We start from the raw sequence: 27497 nt of genomic DNA, 5'->3' as shown, positions 1-27497 counted from the left end.
TGAAATGCACATTATTAGTCCATAAATACTAATCTTACCAATAAAATTAAATTAAAAAAAGAAGAGGGTACGATGAAAGTCGTGTTCATTATTTATTCTCCAATTAGGGCACCTGTCTCTTTCATGGTCCACCTTTCATCGATGGTCACATGCCCAATTCTTAAAGCTCCTCTTGACTTGAATGGTTCACGATCAATTGAAGCGAGTGAAGTGTAATAAATCTCCAAAATTTAATTTCCATACTTATTTGTTGGAATAAAGTCATCGATTCCCCATTATTAAAGGAGGAGAAACTTTTTTTTTTTTTCTTCTTATCTAATGAGTAAATACTTGAATTTAAAATTTATTTTTTATTCATTAGAAAAATTATTTATTTATTTTTATTTTAATTATATTTTTTGCTTTATCTTTCTATTTGGAGCCAAGTTTCTATGTTGGTAACTTGGTATCCATTGAGATTGCTACTTGCTAGTGGTTTTACTTTAATTTTTTAAACTTTTTGGGTAAAGTATAAGTTAAACCAAAAAGAAAGAAAGAATAGAATAATAAAGTATTAGTAAAATTGGATAGCTACTTCCACCCAATAAAGGGTTGTACGTGGTAAGTAGTAATTGTATTGATCACATAAATTTACACATGCAAATTAAATTCTATTAATTTGACTTTTACATTATTTAATTTTTTTATTATTCTTAATATACAAATTAATTATATATATAAAAAATTAATATTTCATGCTATAAAAATATAATATAATTATAAATATTAATGGTCAAATTTATACATGTCCATATTTGTTAGTTAAACTATTACAATTAATTTAAATAAATGAAAATTTATTACTCTTATTTTTAAAAGGTCATGAAATGACTCAATGAGTTTGGTCAAAAGTTTCAATTGTTACGTACATTCAAGGTAGTCTTATTGTGGCGAATTGAATGTACAATCTAAACTTTTACAAAAAAATGCAACTAATATAATAGATTAATACCACGAAGTAATTCATTGTGTAGCACTGTTATAGCTTATGCGACTTGCTTAGGTCAAAGGTAAATTGATTAGTGTGTAATCTGAATATTAATATTATTTACTTCTCAATTCAACAAAAGTTTCCTATGGCACGAACTATTTACAATTTTATCTTCTTTTTCCTACTTTCACCATCAAAGTTCAAAACTAGGCTAGGGTCCTTTCTCATTATTCAATTTAAAATTTCTTCCACTTTCTCTCGTCACACCTACATTTCTTGTAAGATACTGTGATAAGCCAAAACTCGGTGCAAACTCGGTGCGCTGATACGACAATTAAATTGGAACAAATTTATAGTTGTTAAAATTTGAATATGTGAAGATAGTAGTAACTGAGACTCGGTTTGAGAGGTTGATAGGGGACCGTAGGAGTAACAAGTGTTGAAATCCAAAGTTATGATGGTACACATAGGTGTTAACCATATAGTGAGAATACTAGATACGTAAAAAAGATACGCTTAGACACGTCGGTCTCTAACTGAACCATATCATATACATAAATTTAGTTGCCTCTAACTAAAATATATCATATACAGAAGTTTAGCATAAACTCATATTTAATTTCCTTAATACTCCGAAATAAAAAATATAAATACAACATACGTACACCATGATTCGAGTTTTGTGTAAAAAACAGAACATGAATAAAAACCCACACACAAAAGACATAGTGAGAAAGTGTAAAACATAAACGAATGATATTCATGGACCAATTTAAAGAAACACGTAAGGCTTATGACATAGACGTCTTTTTCCCTAAAACCGTACTTTATTCTATAGTCTATGTGACCTTGCTTCGGTACTCCCTACGCCTCACTCGGATTCTTTTGGCTCCACTTTTCAGGATTTATAATTCAACCAATACAACCTACGTAGTATTTATAATATCTAATTTTTTCTTAAAATGCTTATCAACCGTTAGATTTGCCTAGGAATTTGTACCACTTTGTTTTGATCAATTATGATAGACTAATGAGTTTATTTTGCTTACTTAGCTTATAATTAAGCACCAGAAAAACCACCGAGGGATTAGGGTTTGGATTATTTTGCTCTAACTTTTACCTGGGGAATATATTATAATGCTAGTAATGTTTTGTTAAATGAGAATAGTTGCATTGAAAGTATGTAATTACGAGTGTTTACCTTGTTTTCTTCCCCTTATTTTTGATTAATTGAAAATAAATTTATTGGGTTTATATTTTTATTAAATAGACATTATTTGTACTGAATCGGAATTAATTTTACTTATTCTATTTTATATTTGTTCTTTGAATGTACTAATTAAAACTTATTTTTACTGAACGAAATTATTTTTGTAGAAAAAAAAAATAGTTTTACTAAATATTACTACATATTATTTTAAGTTGAAGAAAACAAGACCCGAGTGCATGTATTACAGGCTTATGGGGTAAATGTGTAAAATTAGTATTGTTTATTTTAGGAAAGTTTAGAAATATATTATATAATGGGGCCGGTACATTTGGACCCTCCTCCTTCGAGGATATTGAAACTACTACGTGTCTACGTAGATATTGATGGATCCGTTGTAAATAATGAACTCCACAATAATGAAGCTATTGCTCTTTGTTATAGTCTTATAGATTGTTGCTAGCGAATTTTTTTTTATCATTGCCCATCTTATTATAGAAGGTGATAATTGTTATAAATATTTTGCAAGATCATAATACTGGTTTGTTATGATTTACTGAACTGAGCTAATTGGAGCTAAACTAAAATGAATATTTTATGGAAGAAGGAAATTAGGAACTGAATTAAACTGATAAGCACACAATTAGGTACTCAATTCTTTAAAATTTCACCTTTTAGGTACTCAATTATTTTTACTTTGCTTTTGGGTACTGAGTTAAGAATTCATGCCAAAAAAAATTAAATCAGCCAAAGAATTGAGTACCTTGGGTTAAAGAATTTAGTACCCTTGGTTAAGTATGTGGGCCTCACCTGATTAAAAAATTAATATTTATATATAAAAAAATTGTATTAAATTAGACTAAGAAACTAGCCGTTGGTTTCTCTATTTAAAGAGGCATGAACCTGGCAGAAAATTCATCAAAAACAGCAAGAAATTTCATCAAAAAAATTTCTTAGTGTAAACTTGCAGGCATTCGATTAAAAGAAACAGATGGGCAGTCCTCCATCCACAGCTGCTCCTCAATCAAATTGAGGGAAAGTTTTGCTTAGAATATCATCCACAGCTACCTTATTACAAATTCTAGACTGAAAAGAAAAGCAACAAACATCAAACAAACTAGTCATGCTTAGAACATCAAACAGACAGCAGCAAGTTGATTAGATGAAGGCAATTCGAAGAGGCCTTCAATCTTCTAAGCCCAGCATCATACGCATATTTGAGGCCAAAAAACATGGCATGATCTTCTGCATTACAAGCACCAATTGAAGGGGCAAAAAATCCAAAATTTATATCAAATTCACACATAAATGATGAGAAATTGAGCTTACCTCAAAAAATGGCGGCTTTTGGTGTCGTTTTCACCAGATTCGAGCACAAAGAAAGCTTCTGGTGTCGTTGTTCTTCGACAGTGGAGTGCGCAGCAAATTTCCAGAAAAGGGAAAAAATTAACTCGCAAAAAGGGGAAAAAAGAAATAGAAAGGGAAAAAAAATGGGCTGACCCGCGAATTTTTTAATCGGGTGGGGCCCACATACTTAACCAAGGGTACTAAATTCTTTAACCCAAGGTACTCAATTCTTTGGTTGATTTAATTTTTTTCACCTGAATTCTTAACTCAGTACCCAAAAACAAAATAAAAATAATTGAGTACCTAAAGGGTGAAAATTTTAAGAATTGAGTACCTAATTGTGTGCTTAACTCCACGTTGAAGAAGACAAGCTCTACGTGCCCATGAGAGTTTGAGTTACAAATGGTGGATGTCAAGATTCTCCTACAACAATTTTAGACCTCCAGGTCCAAATACGTCTACCAAGAAGCCATTAGGCTAGGTTATATATTATATACTCCCTCCGTTTCAAGTTACTCGCAACAATTATCAAAAATGGCCGTTTCACATTACTTGCAACAAAATTTTTTCTTTCCTATTTTAGTAAGTTTTTATGTGTGATTTTACAAAATTACCCTTACTTTTTTTTATTAAACACCCTAATTAAACTACTGATTTTAACTTATTAAGTTAAACCCTAACATTAACCTAACTTCATTCTTTCCCCCAAAATCATTCCTCTCCCATCTCAACCCACCACCCATAACTCTCACTGGCAATGACAAAACCATAGAGACACCACCGTCACCGGAAGTCGCTGCCGATTTCCCTTTTTTATGGCCGCCTCCATTTTCACTCTCTTCCTAGCTTTTCTTGTTGTTTTGTAATTGCCGATGAGAGTTGTGGGTTTCGGATTTTGGGGTTCCGGGTTTGGGTTCAAGGTCGTGGGTTGTGGATTTTGGGGTTGTGGGTTCGTGGGTTGTGGATTTCGTGGATGTGGGTGTGGGTTCGGGGGTTGTGGGTGGTGGATTTGGGTTCGTGGGTTGTGGGTTTCGGGGTTGTGGGTTCGTGGATTTTGGGTTTTGGGTGGTGTTCAGGGGTTGTGGGCGGTGGGTTTCGGGGTAGTAGGTTGTGGTTCTGGGTGTCGTGGGTTGTGGGTATCGGGGTTGTGGGTGGTGGGTGGTACTAGGTGGTGGTTGCGGGTGGTTTCGTTGTGCTAGATGGTGGTGTTGGGGGGTTTCATAGTGCTAGCAGGTGCTGGACTGGTGGTGCTTGGTGGTGGTGTTGGGTGGTTTCATGGTCTAGGTGGTGGACTAGTGCTAGTCCAGCTAGGTGTTGGTGGTGGATTGTTGGTGTAAGGTTTTGGGTTGATTAACACTTAAGTATATCCTTTATTTTTCGTTAAACATGCTTTGGAGGGAGTATGTAGCCTCAATTGGTCGTTATAGAACGAATAGCCTCCAACATATAGATCTTTTTTATATAATTGTAAACATTAACTTTTCCTATTACCTTTAGTTTGATGCATTTAGATAAGATGAGCCTTATTTATTTATTTATTTATTTATTATTATTATGTATATATCTAGCTTTCAATAAAATAAAATAAATTAATCAAAACAAAAAAAATATGAACCATATAGTAAGAAATCAAACGAATTATGATATGATAAATCTTGCACATAAAATGGAGGAAATCATGATGATTTAGTATTTAGTATCCAAATATAATTACTCGTATTAGAAATCAAGCAAAATAAATTTGGCAAATTGAACATTATACTAGGATATCAATCCACCTTTTTAAAAATCAATTACGGAGTATATATTAATTTTCATATAATTCGTATATTTTTTTCTTCTCGTTTGTTCCAAATTAAGGAGTACTCCGCAGTTTCTAAGAAAAAGGTTCTATACTATTTGATACAGAGTACGAGCCTGTTCACATTTACTGAACTGTGCTGAACTGAACTGAACTGAAATGCTTGGAGCTGAACTGAACTGGATTAAACTGAATTGAGTTGAGCTGAAATGAATATTTTATGAGAGAGAAATTAAGAGCCGAACTGAACTGAACTAATTGGAGCTGAACCGAACTGAAATTAAGTAAATATGAACAGGCCCTACATCACTCCACTTATTACCAAAAAGTAAAGCGCTTGTGAGATTGATAAAAACAGAAAAAATTAAAATTTTTATGCAAATGAGAATAGTAGGAGAGAGATAAATTAAATGACACGGAGTAGTAGATCATTACCAAAATACGGAGTTCTCTGTAATACTTAAGAGTAAAATATTGCAAATAATATATCTTTAAACAAAATATTGCAATTAATATACTCTCTCCAATTTTTTTTATTGAATATTTCTTTTGATTATATTTTAGTCCCAAAATGTTCACCCCATTTACATTTTTCAACTAACATTAATAATAATAATAATTTTTTTACCAAAATTTCATTCAATTTGCATATTTGTTTTTTCATATACTTTATCACTTTGTCTCTCTACCTTTTTGTGTACTCAATATAAATTTATTTTTCTAATATACTTATACTACTTATTTATGTTTATTAATTCTCGTAAAAATTGTCCATAAAACAATATCTAACAGTAAACGGTGGGAGTAAAACAAAACGAGTACTCTGTAAGTATTCTACATCCATTAAATTTTGACAATAATAAATTTAAGGAAAAATTATAAATTACCACCCAAAAATATAACCATTTTCGAACTAACCACCCGTTTAATTTTTTATTTTAAATTACCACCCCTTAAATTAAATTAATGCTCAGATTACCACCCATTTTAAAAATCCGGTGGATTTTCCGTCTGTGGGCCCCACCTAACGCTTATTTTGACACTTTTGATTGATTTTTTTCCCGATTGTTCTATTTAAAAACGCTCTCCTAACTTCAATTCACATTTTTCTCTTTGAAATTTGGTAGAATTTGGTGAAAGAAATGTGAATTAAAGTTTAGAAAGCGTTTTAAAAGAGAAAAATCGGGGAAAAATCAATCAAAAGGGTCAAAAATAAGTGTTGGGTGGGGCCTACAGACGGAAAATCCACCGAATTTTTAAAATGGGTGGTAATATGAGCATTTATTTAATTTAAGGGGTGATAATTTAAAATAAAAAATTAATCGGGTAGTTAGTTCGAAAATGGTTACATTTTTGGGTGGTAATTTAAAAATTAACCTAAATTTAAATTAAAAGAAAAAAATTTTCAAAGTACGAGTCTACTGGAGCAGTTGCTTGTTACTGTACCACTTACAGTGTGGTTGATTGTACAGAATCATTTCTCCGCACTACTCAAAAAATTAAAATCCACACAGCCTGTTCTTTCATCACCTTAAAGATTCCGCGCCGATAAACTCGTCATTTTTTTTTTTTTTTTTGATAATCTCGTCAATTTTATAACTCGTCAATCAATTTTATTTCCTTTTTTTTTAAAAAAAAAACCAAGTGGGCCCCACCTAAAATAAATAAAAATATTCCACATTTAATTATAACCAAAATCACTTATCGTATCACATAATAAGTACTCGTAGAAGAAGGTGCACTTATCAGATAAGTAGACTTACTTATCTTATCAAAGCTTTCTGTCTCCTCATATAAAAATCCACAAAAACATTATTTTCCTGCAAAAACAAACTCATCCATCCCCCATCCTTTTTATTTTCTCTCTCTTCATCCATCATTATTTTTTTCATTTTCTCTCTCTAGAAGTCTAAACCCCCATTTTTAGAGAGAGAAAGTTGTAAGTAGAGAGAGAAAGTAAGTTGTAATAGAAGGAGAATTTCTCACCAATTTTTTCTTTTTTTATTTTTAATTTTTGTTTTTGGGATTTGTATGGATCTATTCTTCTGCTGTTGGTAAGATTTTAGGTCTGTGTTCTTCAAGTTTCAATTTTTTTTTTTAAAATTAATTTTTTTTTAAAGGAGTACTTTTTATTTTATGTAATTTTGTTTTTGATTAAAGTAAAAAAAAAAAAAACTAAAAAAACCCAGTTTGGGATTTTGGCATCTTTGATTTTTGATAGGGTTTAAGCTATGAAAGCAGCTTTAATTTGGTGATCTTTAAGAACCCTAATTTTTATTTTTCTCTCTCCTCTTTTTTTCTGGGTTGTCGGCGATTTTTGAAAAATGTCGTTTAGGTAAAGTAAAAAATAAATAAATCCCAAATCTAATCTGCTAACTGTTCGTCTTGGTTATTTATTTTTTTGCAATTTTTATTTTCTTAATTTTTTTTGGGATTATTTTTTATTTGTTTACTGTAATAATTGTTTATTTCTGGTAGATATTATGATGGTTTTATTTATTTTTTAAAATTTAATTTACCCATTTTTCTGATTTGGGGTTTTACAGATCTGGAGAAATTTGAGGAGATAACGGAATTTCTGGGCGGAAAAACGAAAGAGCAGTTTAAGATGTCATCTCTAAGTAGAGAGCTTGTTTTCCTGATTTTACAGTTTTTAGATGAAGAAAAGTTTAAGGAAACTGTTCACAAGTAAGGGTTTTTTTTTTTTTTTTTTTTTTTTTTTTTTTTAAATTTTTTTTTTACACCATTTTTCATATTTACAGAGATGATTTTGCTATGAATTTGGTTGCTTTATTGTTAATTATGTTTATGATGATTAAATTGAAATGGGTTATGATTTTTGCCTATGTATATAATTAGGCTTGAACAGGAATCTGGGTTTTTCTTTAATATGAAGTATTTTGAGGATGAGGTGCATAATGGTAATTGGGATGAGGTTGAGAGGTATCTTTCGGGGTTTACGAAAGTTGATGATAACCGATACTCAATGAAGATATTCTTCGAAATCCGAAAGCAAAAGTACTTAGAGGCACTGGACAAGTGAGTTTTTATGTTACATTTGAAGTTTAGTTGATTGCAATTGTGATATTACTGGTGTTTATGTGAAATGTGGTCGATTGGGTTTTGTTGCAGGCATGATCGATCAAAGGCAGTGGATATACTTGTCAAGGATTTGAAGGTTTTTGCTTCATTTAATGAAGAGTTGTTTAAGGAAATTACTCAACTGTTGACATTGGAGAATTTCAGGTATTAATACTGTGTGGTGAGTAGTTTCTATATGTTATATGATTTTGGAACTATGGCATTGAATTGATCGCGTTTTGTTCACAGAGAGAATGAGCAGTTGTCTAAATATGGAGATACAAAATCTGCAAGGGCAATAATGTTGGTTGAACTCAAGAAGCTAATTGAAGCCAATCCCTTGTTTCGTGACAAATTGCAATTTCCGAATCTTAAGAATTCTAGGTTGCGAACCCTGATCAATCAGAGGTACAACATTAATGCAGATAGATTTTGTTCTGTGATTTGCTGGATTTGAGTATTTATGATGAATTTTAGGCTCTGCCATGTTGCTTTGTCGTTGTCGTAAAGTACAACTGTTAAAATTGGTCATGTAGCATTCGTAGCTATAGTGATTTTTGTATCATGTCATCTTGAGAATGACAATGTAGCAATTAATCACCATTTACAAATGTAATTGCAGTGGAGAGACTGCAAATTTAAAGCATGATTGTTTTCGAAAAACAGATGGTTGACATCAAGAAATTGTAACAAAGCTTTATGTGGCTGCTGAAGAATATATTTGTCATTGAGCAGCATACTTTTACTTGGCTTAAATGTAGTTTATGCTTCTATTGCTTCACTCCATTAGTCTGTCCTCACTTGGATGACCTATACTATCAGCATCAACAATTAAACTCTTGTTTAATTGACTTTCAATTGCAGCTTGAATTGGCAGCATCAACTGTGTAAAAACCCTAGGCCGAATCCAGATATCAAGACGCTGTTTGTGGATCACTCTTGTGGACAACCAAATGGTGCTCGTGCTCCATCGCCGGCTAATAATCCTCTATTAGGCTCTTTGCCAAAAGCAGGAGGCTTTCCACCTTTGGGTGCACATGGGGTGGGTATAGTGGTTTTGATGATTTGTTCTATATGGTTTTTCTTGGACTGATCCATGATCATGACAATATTTCTGCATACGCCTACAGCCTTTTCAGCCAACACCTGCTCAAGTGCCAGCCCCTCTTGCTGGATGGATGTCCAATCCTTCTACTGTAACTCATCCCGCTGTATCTGGTGGACCTATTGGGCTTGGTGCTCCGTCAATGCCTGGTATTGTTGTAGATACCCTTAATGTTTTGTTGAATTTGGTGGAAAATTCCGGTACCCTTTTACTGGCATTTGATAATTTGTTAATCCTTATGAATGTTATATTTATTGATGTCCTCCTAGCTGCATTGAAGCATCCAAGGACTCCTCCTACAAATTCTTCCATGGATTATCCATCTGGAGACTCTGATCATGTTGCCAAGAGAACAAGACCGATAGGAATATCTGATGAGGTCTTTAAACTATATTATAATATGTATTCATTGTTTCTTCTGTAATTTGACTTAGGAAATTAAATTTGTCAGAATATGCGTTTTTCTTAAAAATCAAATTTGCTTTCTTTGGTGCAGGTTAATCTTCCTGTGAATGTACTGCCAGTGTCATTTCCTGGCCATGGTCATACTCAGCCATTCAATGCACCTGATGATTTGCCCAAAAGTGTTGTTAGGACTTTGAATCAGGGGTCTTCTCCTATGAGTATGGATTTTCATCCTGTTCAACTGACACTACTTCTGGGTTAGTCTCTGTCCATTTCTTTCACATTATGGATTTTTTTGATGATTTGTTCTGGATGACTGACTTTTGCCACTCTTTTGTTTCAGTTGGCACAAATGTCGGAGACATAGCGTTATGGGAAGTTGGCTCCCGTGAAAGGCTGGTCTTAAGAAACTTTAAAGTTTGGGAGCTTAGTACGTGCTCAATGCCTCTGCAGGTATTCATTTTCTGATTTGCATTACATGTATAATCCCCTGCTCTATAAATAATCTCTATGGTTGAGTGGTTGACTTATTAACTGCTGTCACCTTGCTTTTAATTCTTGTATAATTTCTCTTTTTTTCCTTGCTTTTTAGTCAGCTCTAGTCAAAGATCCTGCCGTTTCTGTTAACCGTGTGATTTGGAGCCCTGATGGATCCTTGTTTGGTGAGCTTTAGAGAATTTATAGTTTCTATTATGAGTTATGTGTTGCTAAATTGTATGAAGTATATCCTTTGGTTGATATATTTATCTTTTTCTTGTATTTATTTGTGTGATAGGGGTTGCATACTCAAGGCACATTGTACAAATATATTCATATCATGGTAATGAAGATGTACGACAACATTTAGAGGTATATAGAACAGCCAGAATCCCGAGTGAAAGATGATGGCTATGATTTTTTTTTTTTTTCGCTGTTCAAATTTTGATGTGCTAAACATGTTTTGAATGCAGATTGATGCTCATGTTGGAGGAGTGAACGATATTGCCTTTTCTACTCCGAATAAACAACTCTGTGTTATCACGTGTGGGGATGACAAGACCATTAAAGTTCGTTTTTCATCTTCTATATCCTTGCTTGCCTTTTTTAGCCACATTTATGAATATTTAATCCATACTTGTCCTTATTTTATTATTATATGTAGGTGTGGGATGCTGCTACCGGTTCAAAGCAATATACATTTGAAGGCCATGAGGCTCCTGTTTACTCGGTGTGCCCACATTATAAAGAAAACATACAGGTTGCTACCATAATAATCTTCGGTGTTATATATATGATTATTTTTTTTGCTTGTATGATTTTGTGATGTTAAGGTGCCTTGATTTTGCATGTTTATGGAGCAGTTTATTTTTTCAACTGCTGTCGATGGAAAGATTAAAGCTTGGTTGTATGACAATCTGGGCTCTCGCGTCGATTATGATGCTCCAGGCCGCTGGTGCACAACCATGGCTTATAGTCAAGACGGGACCAGGTAGATCCACTAGAATGTTGTAGTATTGTTTCTGTTTGATTTGTATCTGCTTAACATAATTCTGCCCTTTTTCTTGTTTTTATTTGATTTCATATTATTTTTTGTTGGTCACTGCAGGCTTTTTTCATGTGGTACCAGTAAAGATGGTGAGTCACATATTGTTGAATGGAATGAGAGTGAAGGTGCTGTGAAGCGAACCTATCAAGGGTTTCGGAAAAGATCGCTAGGTGTTGTTCAGTTTGATACGACTAAGAATCGATATTTGGCTGCCGGTGATGATTTTTCTATTAAGTTCTGGGATATGGACAATGTGCAGCTGTTGACTTCCATTGATGCTGATGGAGGACTTCCAGTAAGTTGTCTGTTGCAGTTGTGAAGATTAGATTATGTGATTTATTGCATGTCCCTTGCTAACTTACTAATGTTACTATCAATGTTTTTTTTTTTTGAAGGCAAGTCCACGTATCCGCTTCAACAAAGATGGTACACTTTTAGCAATCTCTGCAAGTGAAAATGGAATAAAAATTGTGGCTAATTCTGATGGCCTCCGGCTTTTACGGACATATGAAAATCTTTCATATGATTCCTCCAGAGCATCTGAATCTTTGACAAAGGTTACAGTTAGAGATTTATTTTCTGTTGCATGTAACTACTGTTGGGGAACCTCATAGCTAATATTTGACTTCTCTTGCAGCCTTCAATTAATCCCATTTCTGCTGCTGCCGCTGCAGCAGCTGCAGCTGCTACTAGTTCTGGGCTCCCCGACAGAAGTGCCCCTATGATTTCCATGGGTGGAATGGTATGTTTCTAATGTGTTTGAGCTACATTTAATTTGCTTTGAGTATAGATACGCTTACCATAGCTTTGTAGCGAATCTTTTTTTTCCCCCTTTGCACTTTTTAATTATTGGTTTGTGGAGGTTAGTTCAGTGCTTGAGCACTTTATTGTCTGTTTACAAAGCTACAATTGCTCTGTACAGAATGGAGATGCTAGAAGCATGGGAGATGTAAAATCGCGAATTCTTGAGGAAACTAATGACAAATCAAAGATCTGGAAGCTTTGTGAAATCAGTGAACCAGCTCAGTGTCGTTCATTGCGACTCCCTGAACACATGAGAGCAGCTAAGGTACACTTATTAACATTTATTTTATAGAGATTAGACAAGATCTCTGAGATATGCTCCCTATCTACTTGAATAAGCCTTGTAGCAGATCTCTTTGCTATCTGGAAATTCTTGTTGCTCTTTCACTAGTTTTTAAGCTGTTAATCAGCTTACTATAATCCTTTAGGAGGCTTTTGGTTGATGTGTTAGAGTCCTCAGTTGCTATAATTCAAAGATGGAAGGCAATAGAGTGTTTCTGCTTCCCATGAGTAATCATTATTTGCTTATTTCAAGCTAGTTCATCAGCTTTAAGACATTATATGTATTAAAATAGATCTCTTTGAATGTGAAGTTGTACGTGGCCTAAGTTTGGAGGTGAACCTGCATAAGTGCATTGGACTACTTAGTCTGCTTCTGGATCGCTGATGTCGAGACCTGTGAAAGTTTTCCTGGACTCTTTATGACTTGAAGATTATTTAAAGTCTGGACGGCAGGGATACTCTTCAAGATTTAAAAGCTTTGAGATCCCTGCCTTTTTATCTCTAGGTCTTGCATATATCTCTACAACAGTACAAATAGGGTGTGAAAACTGTGAATGTTGTATATAGCATGTCTGCTCAACTTGTAGCTTTATAGATATTTGGATGTAATTTGGAGGATGCGAAACTCAGAACAACATTGTTGCTGCTTATGCTATGAACTTCTGACAGTATTAATTCGTTTTTATGTTCTTTCAAAAAAGGGTATACAATGAGCTACGTTCACTGAGTTATTTTTTATTTATTGCATGGTGATGCAGATTTCTAGACTGATCTATACAAACTCAGGTAATGCTATCTTGGCATTAGCTTCAAATGCAATTCATTTGCTTTGGAAATGGCAGAGGAATGAACGTAATGCAAGTGGGAAGGTATGCTTGTAATATACACCACCTATGTAACTTTCTTTTTTTGGTTGCATGAAAATTTCCTATATGTAACCTTAATATGTCTGTTTAGGCATCAGCTAATGTTCCACCTCAGCTCTGGCAACCCTCTAGTGGTATTTTGATGACAAATGATATCTCTGATGCAAGTCCTGAAGAGGCTGTTCCTTGCTTTGCTTTGTCCAAGAATGATTCGTATGTAATGTCTGCATCCGGAGGGAAGATTTCCCTTTTCAACATGATGACTTTTAAGGTAACCAATGGCACATAGTCTACGTTCCTGCTTGTTATTGAATATCTTTTGTTTTATTTTGCGCTTTTATCAATGTATTTTTTTTTCTTTCTAATTTTCATTTGAGTGCAGACAATGACGGTCTTTATGCCTCCACCACCAGCAGCAACATTTCTTGCTTTCCATCCTCAAGATAACAATATAATTGCTATTGGCATGGATGATTCTACTATTCAGATATATAACGTTAGAGTAGATGAGGTATCTTGCAATTTTATGGTAATATTTGCAGATAACTTAGTTCAAAATTGACACTGACGATCTCCTTATTTGGTGCAGGTTAAAAGCAAGCTGAAAGGTCACTCAAAAAGAATAACTGGTTTGGCCTTCTCGCATTCGTTAAATGTTCTGGTCTCATCTGGTGCCGATGCTCAGGTATGTAATACTAAATAGTTTCTATCCTCCTGAATTACTAGTACATGGATTATCTTTGTATATGCTTTTTGTATGGGACGGTTAGGGTGATTGGAACCATCTATGAATTTGTACTGCCTCTTTGCTCATCACTATCTTTTGATTTTATTGTGATGTCTAGATATGTGTATGGGGCTCAGATAACTGGGAAAAGCAAAGGTCAAAGTTTCTGCAGCTTCCTGCAGGAAGAGCACCGACGGCACCATCAGATACTCGTGTCCAATTTCATCAAGACCAAATACATTTCCTTGTTGTGCATGAAACTCAGCTGGCAATTTTTGAAACAAAACAATTAGAATGTGTTAAGCAGGTGTGTCATCTTCCAAGCATGAAACGATGGCTTCAAGTCTTTACTTAAGATGCTTTGCACTAATGTTTTTTTCTTTTTTTTTTTTTTTTAAATTTATTATCTGTTTTTCAGTGGGTTCCACGTGAATCTTCTGCTCCAATCTCCCATGCAACATTTTCTTGTGATAGTCAACTGGTATACGCCAGCTTCTTGGATGCAACTGTTTGTGTGTTCAGTGCTGCAAATCTCAGACTAAGATGTCGAATTAATCCTTCTGCATATCTTCCAGCCAATGTCAGGTACATATTTACTTGTTTAGCAGTGTTGACAGTTGGAATAGCATTTCTTTGCTGAGAGATGATAACAAGCAACTTTTCATTCTATGAAAGAATTTAAGAATCTGTATTGTTGATTTTGAAATTAGTGCTGGTGAAGAAAATTAGCCTCCATGCACCTATTTGGTAGTAGTGTGTACAATGATGAGTTATGGAACTTTCTTATTTGGTTGATATACTTTTACATGCCTTTTTCAACACCAATAAGGGGAAGATTGGGGGTTGGGAGGCATGTGAGATTGTGAGAAGGTGGTCATCAAAATAGATTTCAAAATTAAGATTTTGCTATTGAGTGCTTTAATGGCGACATCAAGTTTCTTGAGATGCTCTTATATGATTTAGTAAATTGCTGTTATACATCTAATTATTCTGTAATTATTGTATTGCAGTAGCTCTAATGTCCATCCGCTTGTCATCGCTGCACATCCGCAAGAAGCAAATCAGTTTGCGGTAGGACTTTCGGATGGTGGTGTTCATGTATTCGAGCCACTTGAATCTGAAGGAAAATGGGGTGTACCCCCTCCAATGGAAAATGGATCAGCAGGCAGTGGGCCAACTACACCTTCAGTAGGACCATCGGGTTCTGATCAACAACAAAGATGATGCATGAAGTTGCAGAGCAGGAGTTAGTTGTTTGCTGGCTTATTTTCTATCTAGGTATGGTCATTACTCTCGAGCTTCCATGTTTGTTGATTAGATTGACACATTATTTCCTATTTCTGGGGTGAGAGTGAATATGAATCATCTCTCAGACTATCAGTCTATTTTTGCTGTCAAAGAAGATGATCTTGATCCTTTTGTTGTTTCAACTGTATGCAGGTTTAGGCTCTGGCTATGTATTTACTCAAGTTCGATTGTGCAGTTAAGGTATATGTATTTACTCAAGTTCGTTTAGAGATTAAACATGTTTGGGTCAGAGCAACATATGGTATATACAGTAGGAGTACCTATTCTCAGGTGTTCTCTTTTGTGTTAATGATGAAATATCTTTTGAAGAATCAAAAATTTATTCTCTTTCTTGATTTGTTTTAGTTTCTACTGTATTGTGGTGTGTTTGATAAGTTCTCTGGTTTAACCAATTTAACAGGCAGATGCTAATTCTTCGATATATTTATTCCTTGAACCTAAAACAATAAACCAAATATACTTCCATTTTAGTTGATATGCGAATTTTATGAATCCATTATCCATATTCACCTTGGAGCGACTAGAAATAGGGTTTTAATTTCCTTATTTGTACATGGTGACGTTTTATTATTCTCTCATAAAATTTGAGATGGGCGAATATTTGGGGGTGGGGGGGACTGGAGAGGGTTAACTGGAGTCGTCCTCTTGAGTTTGGTCTTAATGCAACTTTCCCCCTGAGCTCGATTTAAGATCTTAGTGCCCTTGTGTAGTTGTGTGCCCGCCCTTGATTCATCCTCAATATAGGAACCAACATGGTGTTGCAACACAATTGGAATCAGCATGACATTAACATATAGTTATTGAGAGAAGGACACGAAGTCAACACTACATGAAACAAAACCGAACATGACCCGTTTAGATTAAATAATTATTTTTTGAGACTATCCCACATTATGCATAGACATGTTCCGTTTATTTTATACATAATTTGGGAACCGTAACTTCTACTCACCTGATCCAATATTTTTAAGTTGAATCGATGTTGCGTCGACTTTTAGCCAACTGCACTCTTCTTTGCCTAAAGTTTCAAACGTTGGTATTCAATTAATCCAACTCCCAAAGGACACTATCAATGACAATAAGTAAGTCACATTATTGCCTTTTACGAAATATACTTGATTGGACATTAACGTCATTTGGGAATACAATAATAATCTGTTTGTAAAATAACATGTTTTGCTTCCTTTTGTGAACTTGTCATTAATTTTATTTGACAAGAAACACAAGAAACGCAGTAGAGAATCTAAGAAAATACAACTAATTGTAGTTTTTTATTTGTCTAAGATTAATAAATTATCGAAACTATTAATACGGAGTAATACATGTCTTTAAACAAATATGTCTCATAACCGATTGCTTTTTTATTTTTTTTTAAATATTTTTTTTTTTTTTTTTTTACGAATTCTACCAACCTATCACGTCATGTGACTCATGTCTAATGTGTTTTTGTTGAGCAAAAATTAGGTGAATTGAACTTTAGAAGACGGAGTAATTTTTTTGTGATCAACCCGCGTATGTCACACTGTCAAATTGTAGTATATTACAAAGAAAAAAGCTCTTGGCTTGATAAGATTATTTCGTAAGAAAAACCACTCAAAAGATCACAAAAGCAATACATTTTCATGTTGCAAATAACTGCTTGATGAATGCTGGGAGATGATCTTTGATTGTCTCGAGCATGAAAGCGACCGAGAATAACTCACTTTAGTCTGCAAGAGAGTCCTGTCGATTACCAATTCTCTACGAGTTAGCATAGAAGTACTCAGATTATATACCAATCTCAACCATCTCTAGGCTACTGCAACACGATTCTCCAACATTTTACTGCTTCTGAATGTTTATTTTCTGCTTTCATAATCAAGATCTGTATGATACTTCATTACTTTTATTCTGCTGTGTTACGACTGTTACCTCACCTTGGTTTGAAGTAGAGGATAAACCTGTTGTTTTTTTTTTTTTTTAAATTAGAATGTAATTTACTCAAGAAAGTAGCTAGCTTAGACATGGAACTTCCGGTAATTTATAGTGCACCGGATTGAGTCTAAACAGAACCAGTCTCGGCACTCAGGTACAGAAATACTCATCGCCTGAGGAGGATCAGTGAGTAACATACTCTAAAAATTAAGACAACTACTATATATATAGTCATGCCAACGTAAAGTTAAGGCTTTCAGTAACAAAATCTAATATGGTAGCAGCTAGCAAGTAGCATTGAAGTTTTAGAGGAAAAGCAGCAACTGAAATCACACATTACTATATATAGGACCTCACAGATATAGAGCACATGGAACGGAAACAATTTGACACTAATCTAAAAGAAAAAATATAGTCAGATGAAATCTGAAAGAGTACGTTAGAAAACTGATTTTTGCCTTTTGTCTACTACACTTGTATGAGTGTACACGTGAACAAATGAACATTATAGGTCACTTATTACTATTGAAAGCATAGTGTTAAGCTAATTTATTTATTTTATTTTTTCTATATCGGGATAAACTAAGTAGGTCTTAATGATGACACCGTTAAATCATCTTTGAACAAATCATATCTCATAGTTGATCAACTCTATATATTAATGAATCTTCAGAAGACTGAGTAACTTGTTAAGGGATTTTTTTGTATCCAGATTTAGGTGACCTATCACGTAATCGAAACCATGTCAAAGCATAGTATATACAGTATATACATAAGGAAAAAAAAAAAAAAATGAAACCAAGTCAAAAGCAATGCATTTTTTGATGTTGCTAATAATCTGATTTGACTCCGTTAGAGCAGATGGAAATGGAAGAAGAAGAAAGCAAAGAATTGCTCGACGAATGCTGGGAGATGATCTTTGATCGTCTTGAGCATGAAAGTGACCGAGAATCAATCACATTAGTTTGCAAGAGGTTCCTGTCAATTACCAATTCTGTAAGAGTTAGTATAAAGTTCTCAAATTGTACACCAATCTCAACCATCTCTAGGCTGCTGCAACGATTCTCAAACCTTAAGAAGATACGGTTCTGTAACTTTTCAGGAGACCTGAATGAAGCCGTTGTTGCGATTGCAAGGTCAGGGTTGGACCTAGAAGAGTTGTTGGATGTGTCACATGATCGAAGACAACCAGCAGTTTGGTTGGAGGAGCTAGGTTCAAAGATGCAGAATCTGAAAGTACTGAGGTTTGCTAGTATACAGGGAGATGCTGATCTTGTCAGAGTAGCAGACTCGTTCCCTGAGCTTGAGGAGCTGCAGATTGGGGACTGTCGTAGTACAGGTGATTATCGTACCATTGTTGTGACTGGTGAAGGGATAGATTATCTGTCATCCAAGCTCAAGAGATTACGCAAGATAGATATTTCGGAGAAACAGCCTAAACCATATATATCAGATAAGTCCCTTGTTTCGCTGTCAAAAAATTGTGCATTACTAGAGCAGATTAAACTTCGTTATTGTTATTCTGTGACAGAAAGTGGTATTTCATTCCTTATAAACAATAGCCATCATTTAAACTCCTTACACTTATTTGCATATATTAAGATTGGATCATTCGGAGCCAAAGGCTGTACTAATCTTCTAACCAACTTACGTTCTCTAAGGCTCCAATGGGTAGACATATCGGATGAGTTTCTGATTTCTTTAGTTGAAGCGCGAATTCCACTTACTGACTTGGCTCTCTCATATTGCAAAAACTACACATTTACCGGGTTTTTAAGGTTCCTACAGTACACTTCTCAATCTCTGAAATCTTTAAAGTTGGGGGAAGTTGAATTCCTCACAAATGAGCATATAGAGTACTTGTCCCCTTTTCTCCAAAACTTGACATCAATTAAGCTCATTGATTGTTCCAATCTATCTGATTCCGCTTTTGTTATGATCACACAAACATGCCCTCATCTATACCATTTTAAAATGACCAATTCAAACATCAGAAGAGAAAATTACAAATTTGATGGCCTAGAGAAGAAAAACTCTGCAATAAAGCACTTGAACCTGTCATCACATCAAAACTTAAGCCATTCAGTTCTGAAAAGGCTTCTTACCATCTGTCCTGGAGTGGAGAAGCTAAAGCTACGCGATTGTTCTTTCCTACAATCTGATTGTCTGAATGTTTATGATATTCTAGAGTGCAACAGGCGCCTTGTGAAATTGGATTTAAGTAGATCACATCATCTGAAATATTCCAGAAAAAGCATGGAATCCTCAATGTTAGAAGAGTTGATAGCTAAGAATTCATGGATAGGCGATGATTTTCTTACAAAGTTAGGGATGATCAGCCCTAGATTGATTCACCTGGATCTTGAGGGCTGCAGGAGAGTGACAGATGAAGGGGTTAAGGAAGTGGTGAAATCGTGTAAACGACTGAGATACTTGAGCATTAGTTCTTGTAAAAATGTGGATTGCAGCATAATAACATGGATAGTTATTAACAGTCCATCCTTGAGAAAACTGGTCTCACCATCTCATAAGTACCCAAACGACGAATACCAGAAACTCTTCTTGCAGAGAGGCTGTCTTGTCCTTAAGGGTTTAGAATACTCATATGACTCATATGTTGACCACTATGCATTATAAGTTATAGTCTGAAATTTTTTTATATTGTAATAAGTACACTAGTAGATTGTTATCACAATTTACTGAATCTGAATATTTCTTTTCTGCTTTCATGATCAAAATCTGTATGATGCTCCCTTTCTTTTATTCTGCTGTGTTACAGCTATTACCTCACCTTGGTTTGAAGTAGAGGATAAAACTGTTGAATTTTTAAGTGTGAAATGTAATTTCCTCAAGAAAGTAACTAGACAAGGAAATTTCAATCAGTAATTAATCATGCACCGGATGGATTCAGAAACAGAATGAGTCTCGGGATTCAGGAGTAGAAATACTCATGACCGAGGAGGATAAGAAAGAACATACTCTAAACGTTAAGACAACAACTATATGTCTATAAACAACCTAAAGTTAAGGCTTCCAAAGTATTAACCAACTGATGAACATTGTTTTTTCAATATCTAATATGGTAGCAAGTAGCATTGAACTTCTAACAACTTAGGCCAAGGGCTAAAAACAGAGGAAAAGCAGCAACTTATAATCACATTACTACTAATCTATAAGAAATAACAGTCATTTGAGATCGTGTTAGATTCGTTTTAATGTCAGTTTGATACCAATTGGAAGCTCCATGTCGAGAGGAGTTAATTACATTTGTAACTTAAAAATCAACAGGTTTATCCTCAACCTTCAAACCAAGGCGAGGTAAGTAGGTAACATAACAAAATAAAAGAAATGGAGTATTATCAATATATCATACATCTCGTCAAAAATAAAATAAAAATGTCATACAGAATTTGATCATGGCAGCGGATATAAAACATTCAGATACGCTTTGGATCCTTGAGGACAAGACAGCCTTGCTGCAGGAAGAGTTTCTGGTTTTCGTCATCTGGGTATTTGTGAGATGATGACACCAGTTTTCTCAAGGATGGTCTGTTTCTCACTATCCATGCTATTATATTGATATCCAAATTCCAACAGGAACTTATGGTCAAGTATCTCAGTTGTTTACACGATTTCACCACTTCCTTTACCCCTTCTTCTGTCACATGAAGGCAAAACTCCAGATCCAGGTGTAACAATCTGGGACACATCCTCCCGAACTTTATAAGCATATCATCATTTAAATCTGAAAACTTCAAAATCAGCTTCTCTAACACTGACAACTCCATGTCTTTTGCAGTTAAATACTTGATACCAAGGCATCCTCTTAAATTCAGTTCCACAAGCTTCTTGTTGCACTCTAGTATATCAGGAACATTCAGTATATCATGGCGTATGAATTCACAATGACTTAAGTCGAGCTTCTCCACTTCGGGAAATATGTTAAGAAGCCTTTTCAGAACTGTAAGGCTAAAGTCATGATGAAATGCTAGGTCCAAGTACTTTATTGCACGGTTCTTCATTAGGCCATCATAATTGTATTCTTCTGTTCCGAGGCTTGAACCAGTCATCGCAAAATGGCACAGACGAGGGCATCTTTGTGTGATCATAACAAAAGCTGAATCAGATAGATTTTTACAATTAAAGAGCTTAATTGATGTCAGGTTTTGGAGAAAACAGGACAAGTACTCTATATGCTCATTTGTGAGGAATTTTACTCCCAAGTCTAAAGACTTCAAAGATTGAGAAGTTTGCAGCAGTAGCCTTGAGATCCCAGTAAACGTGTAGCTTTTGCAATCTATTACAGCCAAGTCGGTAAAAGAAATTCGTGCTTTTGCTATAGAAAAGAGAAACTCATCCGATATGTCAACATCTTGGAGCCTTAGAGATCGTAAGTTGGCCAGGAAATTAGAAGAGCCATTAACTCCAAATGTATCAATCTTAAGATCGTTAAGTATGTAAAATAATTTCAAATGATGGCTATTGTTAACAAGGAATGAAATCCCTTCTACTGTCACTTTATTACACTGATAAATTTTAATATGCTCGAGTAATGGACAGTTTTTTGACAGAGAAACAAGGGACTTATCTGTTATAAATGCTCTGTTAGAAAGGTCTATCTTGCGTAATCTGTTGAGCTTGGATGACATGTAATCCACCCCTTCATCAGTGACTTCTTCATGATCGATATAAAGTTCTTCAAGATTAGGAAACGAGTCTGCTATTCTGGCAAGATCAACATCTCCACGTCCACCTGAATATTTGAGTACTTTCAGATTCTTCATGTTTGAACTCAGCTCCTCATACCAAACTGCTCGTTTATATTGATCGTGTGACAAAGCAATCAACTCTTCCAAGTCCAAACCTGACCGTGCAATCAAAGTAACAGCTTCATTCAGGTCTCCTCTAAAGTTACAGAACTGTATCTTGTTAAGGTTGGAAAATCGCTGCAGTAGCCTAGAGATGGTTGAGATTGGTGTATAATCTGAGAACTTTATGCTAACTCGTAAGGAATTGGCGATTGACAGGAATCTCTTGCAGACTAAAGTGATTGATTCTTGGTCACTTTTATGACGGAGACAATCAAAGATCATCCCCCAGCATTCATCAAGCAACTCTTTGCTTTCTTCTTCTTCTTCCATTTTGTCCGCACTAATAGATGGAATTGGATCAGATTATTAGCAACATGAGAAAAGATATTGCTTTTGACTTTGGTTTCCTTAACATAACAATGTGATCTATTTGTGCACAAAATAAAATAAAAAATAAATAATGTTATCTTTTCAAATTTGACTGGTTTTATAATTATGTACAAAACAAGGTTATTATCAAGGCAGTGCATTTATGTTTTAACATATATATTATGTTTTGACATAGTTTCTATTAGTGATTGATCACCTAAATCTGAACAAAAATCCCCTTAAAAAAGTTGCTCAGTCCTGAAGTTTAATTTACTTGATTTTTGTTCAACTACACACAACGTGATAGGCTAATAGTATTCGTTCATATACAAATAGACCTGCTTTATTATAGATTCATTCAAATACAAGCACTATTATTTATTAATGGTGTCATTATTGAGACCTACTTATTAGTATGTCCCAATATAGAAAAATAAATAAATAAACTTAACACTATGCACGTCTTTAAACGAATTAATGCTATCTCACAGCAGATCGAATTTATATACGAACTAATAAGTGCCTCCGAGCTTTGCCTTGAATACCCATTTCAGAGACCGATTTTATTTATTAGTGATATGATGTGCTATCAGCCAATTATATATGTCACGTATTTTAATTTGCCGAACAATAATTTAGTGAACTAAATTTCATAAGGATTTTTTTTTTTTTTTTTTTTTTTTTTTTGTAACCAGATTTAGGTGATCAATCTACAGTGTATTTGAAACTATGTCAATGCTTGAAAAGGAAAAAATGAGGATTTTCCCATAAATCCCATGAGACCCCAAGAGGCGATTTTGGTGTTTAAAAACTAGAAACCATCACTTTATCTCTCAATTTAGTCTGTTATATAAAATTATAAATGCTTCTTTTGAGCAACTTAAATATCACCCTGTGCCAAACTACCAATCGATTAGTGATCATGTTAGTTCCAAATAACATTGCATGACCTCATGATTCATCCTCTACCCTTATCATAATTTGAGTTTTCAACACAAAGTCTCGAAATGTTTATAATGTCCAATTTCGTTCTCTGTATATTATAGCCTTAAATTTAGCGTTCAAATAACACTTTTAAACCCGGAAAGGTTGGACATGAGATGCTTTCCACCACGATTCCTAATGGACTTAGGGCTGTTTATATACACTGAACTGATTGAAGTTGAACTGAATTGAATTGATGGGAATTCAACTGAACTGAAATGAATATTTTATGAGAAAAGAAAATTAGGAGCTGAATTGAATTGAACTGAAATTAAGCTGGAGTGAACAGGCTTTTAAAGAGACATTTTAATTTCCTTTTTTTAATGCTTAAAAGTCAAAACCAATTCATTCATTCATGAAAAAAAACTCCCACCTTTTTGCTCTAGTTAAAATAACCTGTAACGGTGGCTCTCGGTGGTGCCATCGCCCGCTGAGCTACTCAGGCACCTCTGCGTCACCATCCATTCTTTAATCTCCGGCGAATTTCAATCTGTTGTTATGAAATTCATTACTCAATTTTTATTCTAATTCTCAATTGCTTCTATTCAATATTATCTGATGTATGAATCCAGAAATTATAAAAGTTAGGTCGAAATTTTCTTACTAATCGAGCAATGTAATCAACTCAAAGTTAATTTGATTGATAGATAATTCAATTTGTATGTGTTCAGATTTTGAATTTGCTGGGTTTCTGGAATAAATTAATCAAGTATTGAATAATTTACAGATTTTTGCAATACACTGACTTGATAACCTTGTCTGTAAATAAAACCAGTGTAAAAACTTGAAAAGTTCAGATCACATTGTTGTGTAAAGGAAACCAAGTCAAAACTCGAAAGATCAGAACAAGTTGTTTTGTAAAAAAAACAGTTAAAACTTGTAAAGATCAAATCACATTATTATGTAAAGGAAATTAAGTCAAAACTCGAAAAGATCAGTTCATGTTGTTTTGTAAAGAAAATCAGTCCAAACTTGAAATGATCAAATGACATTGTTATGTAAAGGCAACCAAGTCAAAACTTAGCTTGAAAAGATCATGTCACGTTGTTTTGGAAAGAAAACCAGTCAATGATCGAATTGCATTGTTATTTAAAGCAATACATTCTCAGTGTTGCAAATAATCTGATCTGATCTCATTTGGGCAGATAGAAATGGAACAAGAAGAAGAAAGAAAAGAATTGCTCGACGATTGCTGGGAGATGATCTTTGATCGTCTCCAGTATAAAAGTGACAAAGAAGCAATCACTTTAGTCTGCAAGAGATTCCTGTCAATCACCAATTCCTTACGAGTTAGCATAAAGCTCTCAGATTATACACCAATCTCAATCCTTCCTAGGCTGCTGCAACGATTTTCAAACCTTAAGAAGATACAGTTCTGTAACTTCAGAGGAGACATGAATAAAGCAGTTGTTGCGATTGCACGATCCAGGTTGGACTTGGAAGAGCTGTTGGCTTTGTCTGATATTCACATTCAACGAGTAATTTGGTTAAAGGAGCTGGGTTCAGACATAATGAATCTCGATCTGGAATCATTCAAGCAACGAGCAGTTTGGTTAGAGGAGCTGGGTTCAAACATGAACAATATGAAAGTACTCAAGTTTAATGGTGGACGGGGAGATGCTGATCTTATCAGAGTAGCAGACTCATTTCCTAAGCTCGAAGAACTGTATATCGAGCATGAAGGAGAAAGTAATATTGCTGTGACCGATGAAGGGATGGATTATATGTCATCCAAGCTCAAGAGATTACGCAAGATAGACCTTTTGAACAAAACACATATTTCAGATAAGTCCCTTGTTTCTCTGTCAAAAAACTGTCCATTACTCGAGCAAATTGAAATAAATGATTGTAATTCTGTGACAGAAGAAGGAATTTCATTCCTTGTTAACAACAGCCATCATTTGAACATGTTATACATATGTAAATATTTTAAGATTGATTCATTTGGAGTTAAAGGCTCTACTAATCATTTTCCAACAAACTTACAATCTCTAAAGCTCCAAAATGTAGACATATCAGATGAATTTCTTGTTTCCATAACAGAAGCACGAATTCATCTTACCGACTTGGATCTAACAGATTGTGAAGGTTATACATTTACGGGGATCTCAAGGCTCCTACTGCACACTTCTCAAACTCTGAAATCTTTAGAGTTGGGGGGGTTCAGGGAATTAGAATTCCTCACAAATGAGCACATAGAGTACTTGTCGTCTTTTCTCCAAAACTTGACATCAATCACGCTCTTTAATTGTTCCAAGCTATCTGATTCAGCTTTTGTTATAATCACACAAAAATGCCCTCTTCTATGCCATTTTTCGATGACTGGTTCAAGCCTGGGAAAAGAAGAATACAATTATGATGGCCTAATGAAGAAAAATCGTGCAATAAAGTACTTGGACCTATCATCTCATCATGACTTTAGCCCTACAGTTCTGAAAAGGCTTCTTAACATGTGTCCTGAAGTGGAGAAGCTCAATCTAAGTCATTGCTTATTTCTAAGCCATGATAAACTGAATGTTCCCGATGTCCTACAATGCAACAGGAAGCTTGTGAAACTTGATTTAACAGGATCCCATCGTATCAAGGATGATTTAACCGGAAATGACATGGAGTTGGAGGTGTCAGCGTTAGAGAAGTTGATTGCAACATTTTCAGGGATAAACGATAAATTGCTTACCAAGTTGGGGAGTATCTGCCCCAGGTTGATTCACCTGGATCTGGAGGATTGCGATAAAGTGACAGAAGAAGGGGTAAAGGAAGTGGTGAAATTGTGTAAACGACTAAGATACTTGAGCATAAGTTGCTGTGAAAAAGTGAAATTCAATATAATACCATGGATAGTGACAAATAGACCATCCTTGAGAAAACTGGTGTCATCATCTCGTGATTATCCAGACGACGAAAACCAGAAACTCTTCCTGCAGCAAGGTTGTCTTGTCCTCAAGGATCCAAACTACCTTTTTAATTATGAAGATGAGTTTTCATGTAATCTGCCATAGTTTGAAATTGTATTTTTAATTATAAGTACACTAGTCGATTTTTATTGCCATTAACCGTGTCTGAATGTTTAATTTTCCCCTTTCATGATCATAATCTATATGATATATTGATAATACTCCATTTATTCTTTCTTTTATTCTGCTGTGTTACCTCGCCTTGGTTTGAAGTTGTGGATAAACCTGTTGATTTCTAAGTTAAAAATGTAACTTACTAAAAAAAGTAACTAGATGGGAACTTCCAATATGTAATAGTGCACCATAGTCAGAAATAGAAACAATCTCAGCACTCAGGAGCAGAAATACTCATCGCCGAGGAGGATCAGTGAGTAACATACTCTAAACGCTAAGACAACAACTATATATACAGTCAAGCGAACTTAGAGTTTAGGTTTCCAGTATTGTATAAACAACCTCAACAATATTGTTTTTTCAATAATATCTAATATGGTAGCATGTAGCATTTATGTCACCATTTCTGACTTTCAGAAAAATAGGAGTTTGCCATTGAGAATTTCCATTTATTCTTTCTATATTGAGATAAATTATGTAAGCCTCAATAATGACATCGTTAATCATCTTTGAACAAATCCTATCTCATAGCTGATCAAATCTATATATTAAGGAAATTCAACTTTAGAAGGACAAAGTAAATTTGTTTAGGGAATATTTATATCAAGATTTAGGTGATCAATCACGTTTCGAAACTATGTCAAAGCATATTATATAGATATAACAATGAAAAATAGATATAACAAAGAAAAAAAAAAAGCAATGGCTTGCATTCATAACCTTGTTTTGTAAAGAAGACTAGTCAAAACTTGAAAAGATCACATTGTTATATATTGTAAAGGAAAGCAAGTCAAAAGCAATGCATTTTCTCATGCTGCTAATAATCTGATTGTACTCATTAGAGCATATGGAAATGGAAGAGGAAGCAAGCAAAGAATTGCCTGACGAATGCTGGGAGATAATCTTTAATCGTCTCAAACATG

General features: G+C 34.5%; 4 protein-coding genes across 6 annotated transcripts; 3 read left to right on the top strand and 1 right to left on the bottom strand.

Moving 5' to 3' along the window:
- The first annotated feature begins 7158 nt into the window (after positions 1–7158).
- On the top strand, positions 7159–15763 carry LOC145589778 (protein TOPLESS-like). 3 transcript variants are annotated; one of them, XM_081646466.1, is made up of 27 exons: positions 7159–7281; positions 7872–8013; positions 8185–8364; positions 8458–8571; positions 8656–8814; positions 9271–9448; positions 9537–9660; positions 9781–9890; positions 10008–10173; positions 10260–10369; positions 10509–10578; positions 10692–10765; positions 10867–10962; positions 11058–11153; positions 11257–11384; positions 11502–11736; positions 11837–11998; positions 12079–12183; positions 12364–12510; positions 13286–13396; positions 13485–13664; positions 13776–13904; positions 13983–14078; positions 14239–14427; positions 14539–14705; positions 15131–15398; positions 15561–15763. In XM_081646466.1, the coding sequence occupies exons 2-26, from the start codon at positions 7934–7936 to the stop codon at positions 15342–15344; spliced, it is 3420 nt and encodes a 1139-aa protein (XP_081502592.1). In that variant the 5' UTR covers positions 7159–7281; positions 7872–7933; the 3' UTR covers positions 15345–15398; positions 15561–15763. The 3 variants fall into 3 exon arrangements, with proteins under 3 accessions (XP_081502592.1, XP_081502590.1, XP_081502591.1); XM_081646464.1 differs by having other exon boundaries at positions 7163–7379; XM_081646465.1 differs by having other exon boundaries at positions 7163–7391.
- A 2467-nt stretch (positions 15764–18230) lies between these two features.
- LOC145589060 (F-box/LRR-repeat protein 14-like) lies at positions 18231–19979 on the top strand. The gene has a single exon (XM_081645631.1). The coding sequence runs from the start codon at positions 18255–18257 to the stop codon at positions 19977–19979; it is 1725 nt and encodes a 574-aa protein (XP_081501757.1). The 5' UTR covers positions 18231–18254.
- An 800-nt stretch (positions 19980–20779) lies between these two features.
- Positions 20780–22483, bottom strand: LOC145589059 (F-box protein At5g51380-like). The gene has a single exon (XM_081645629.1). It carries the CDS (start codon positions 22481–22483, stop codon positions 20780–20782), a length of 1704 nt encoding a protein of 567 aa, XP_081501755.1.
- Positions 22484–24657: 2174 nt separating this feature from the next.
- On the top strand, positions 24658–26505 carry LOC145589058 (uncharacterized). Its single transcript, XM_081645628.1, has one exon. The coding sequence runs from the start codon at positions 24658–24660 to the stop codon at positions 26503–26505; it is 1848 nt and encodes a 615-aa protein (XP_081501754.1).
- Positions 26506–27497: the final 992 nt, after the last annotated feature.

Source organism: Chenopodium album, chromosome 17 (genome assembly GCF_948465745.1).
Source record: "Chenopodium album chromosome 17, dcCheAlbu1.1, whole genome shotgun sequence".
NCBI lineage: Eukaryota > Viridiplantae > Streptophyta > Magnoliopsida > Caryophyllales > Amaranthaceae > Chenopodium > Chenopodium album.
The sequence above is the reverse complement of the archived record's forward strand: the minus strand, read 5'-3'. Positions and strand labels throughout refer to the sequence as shown.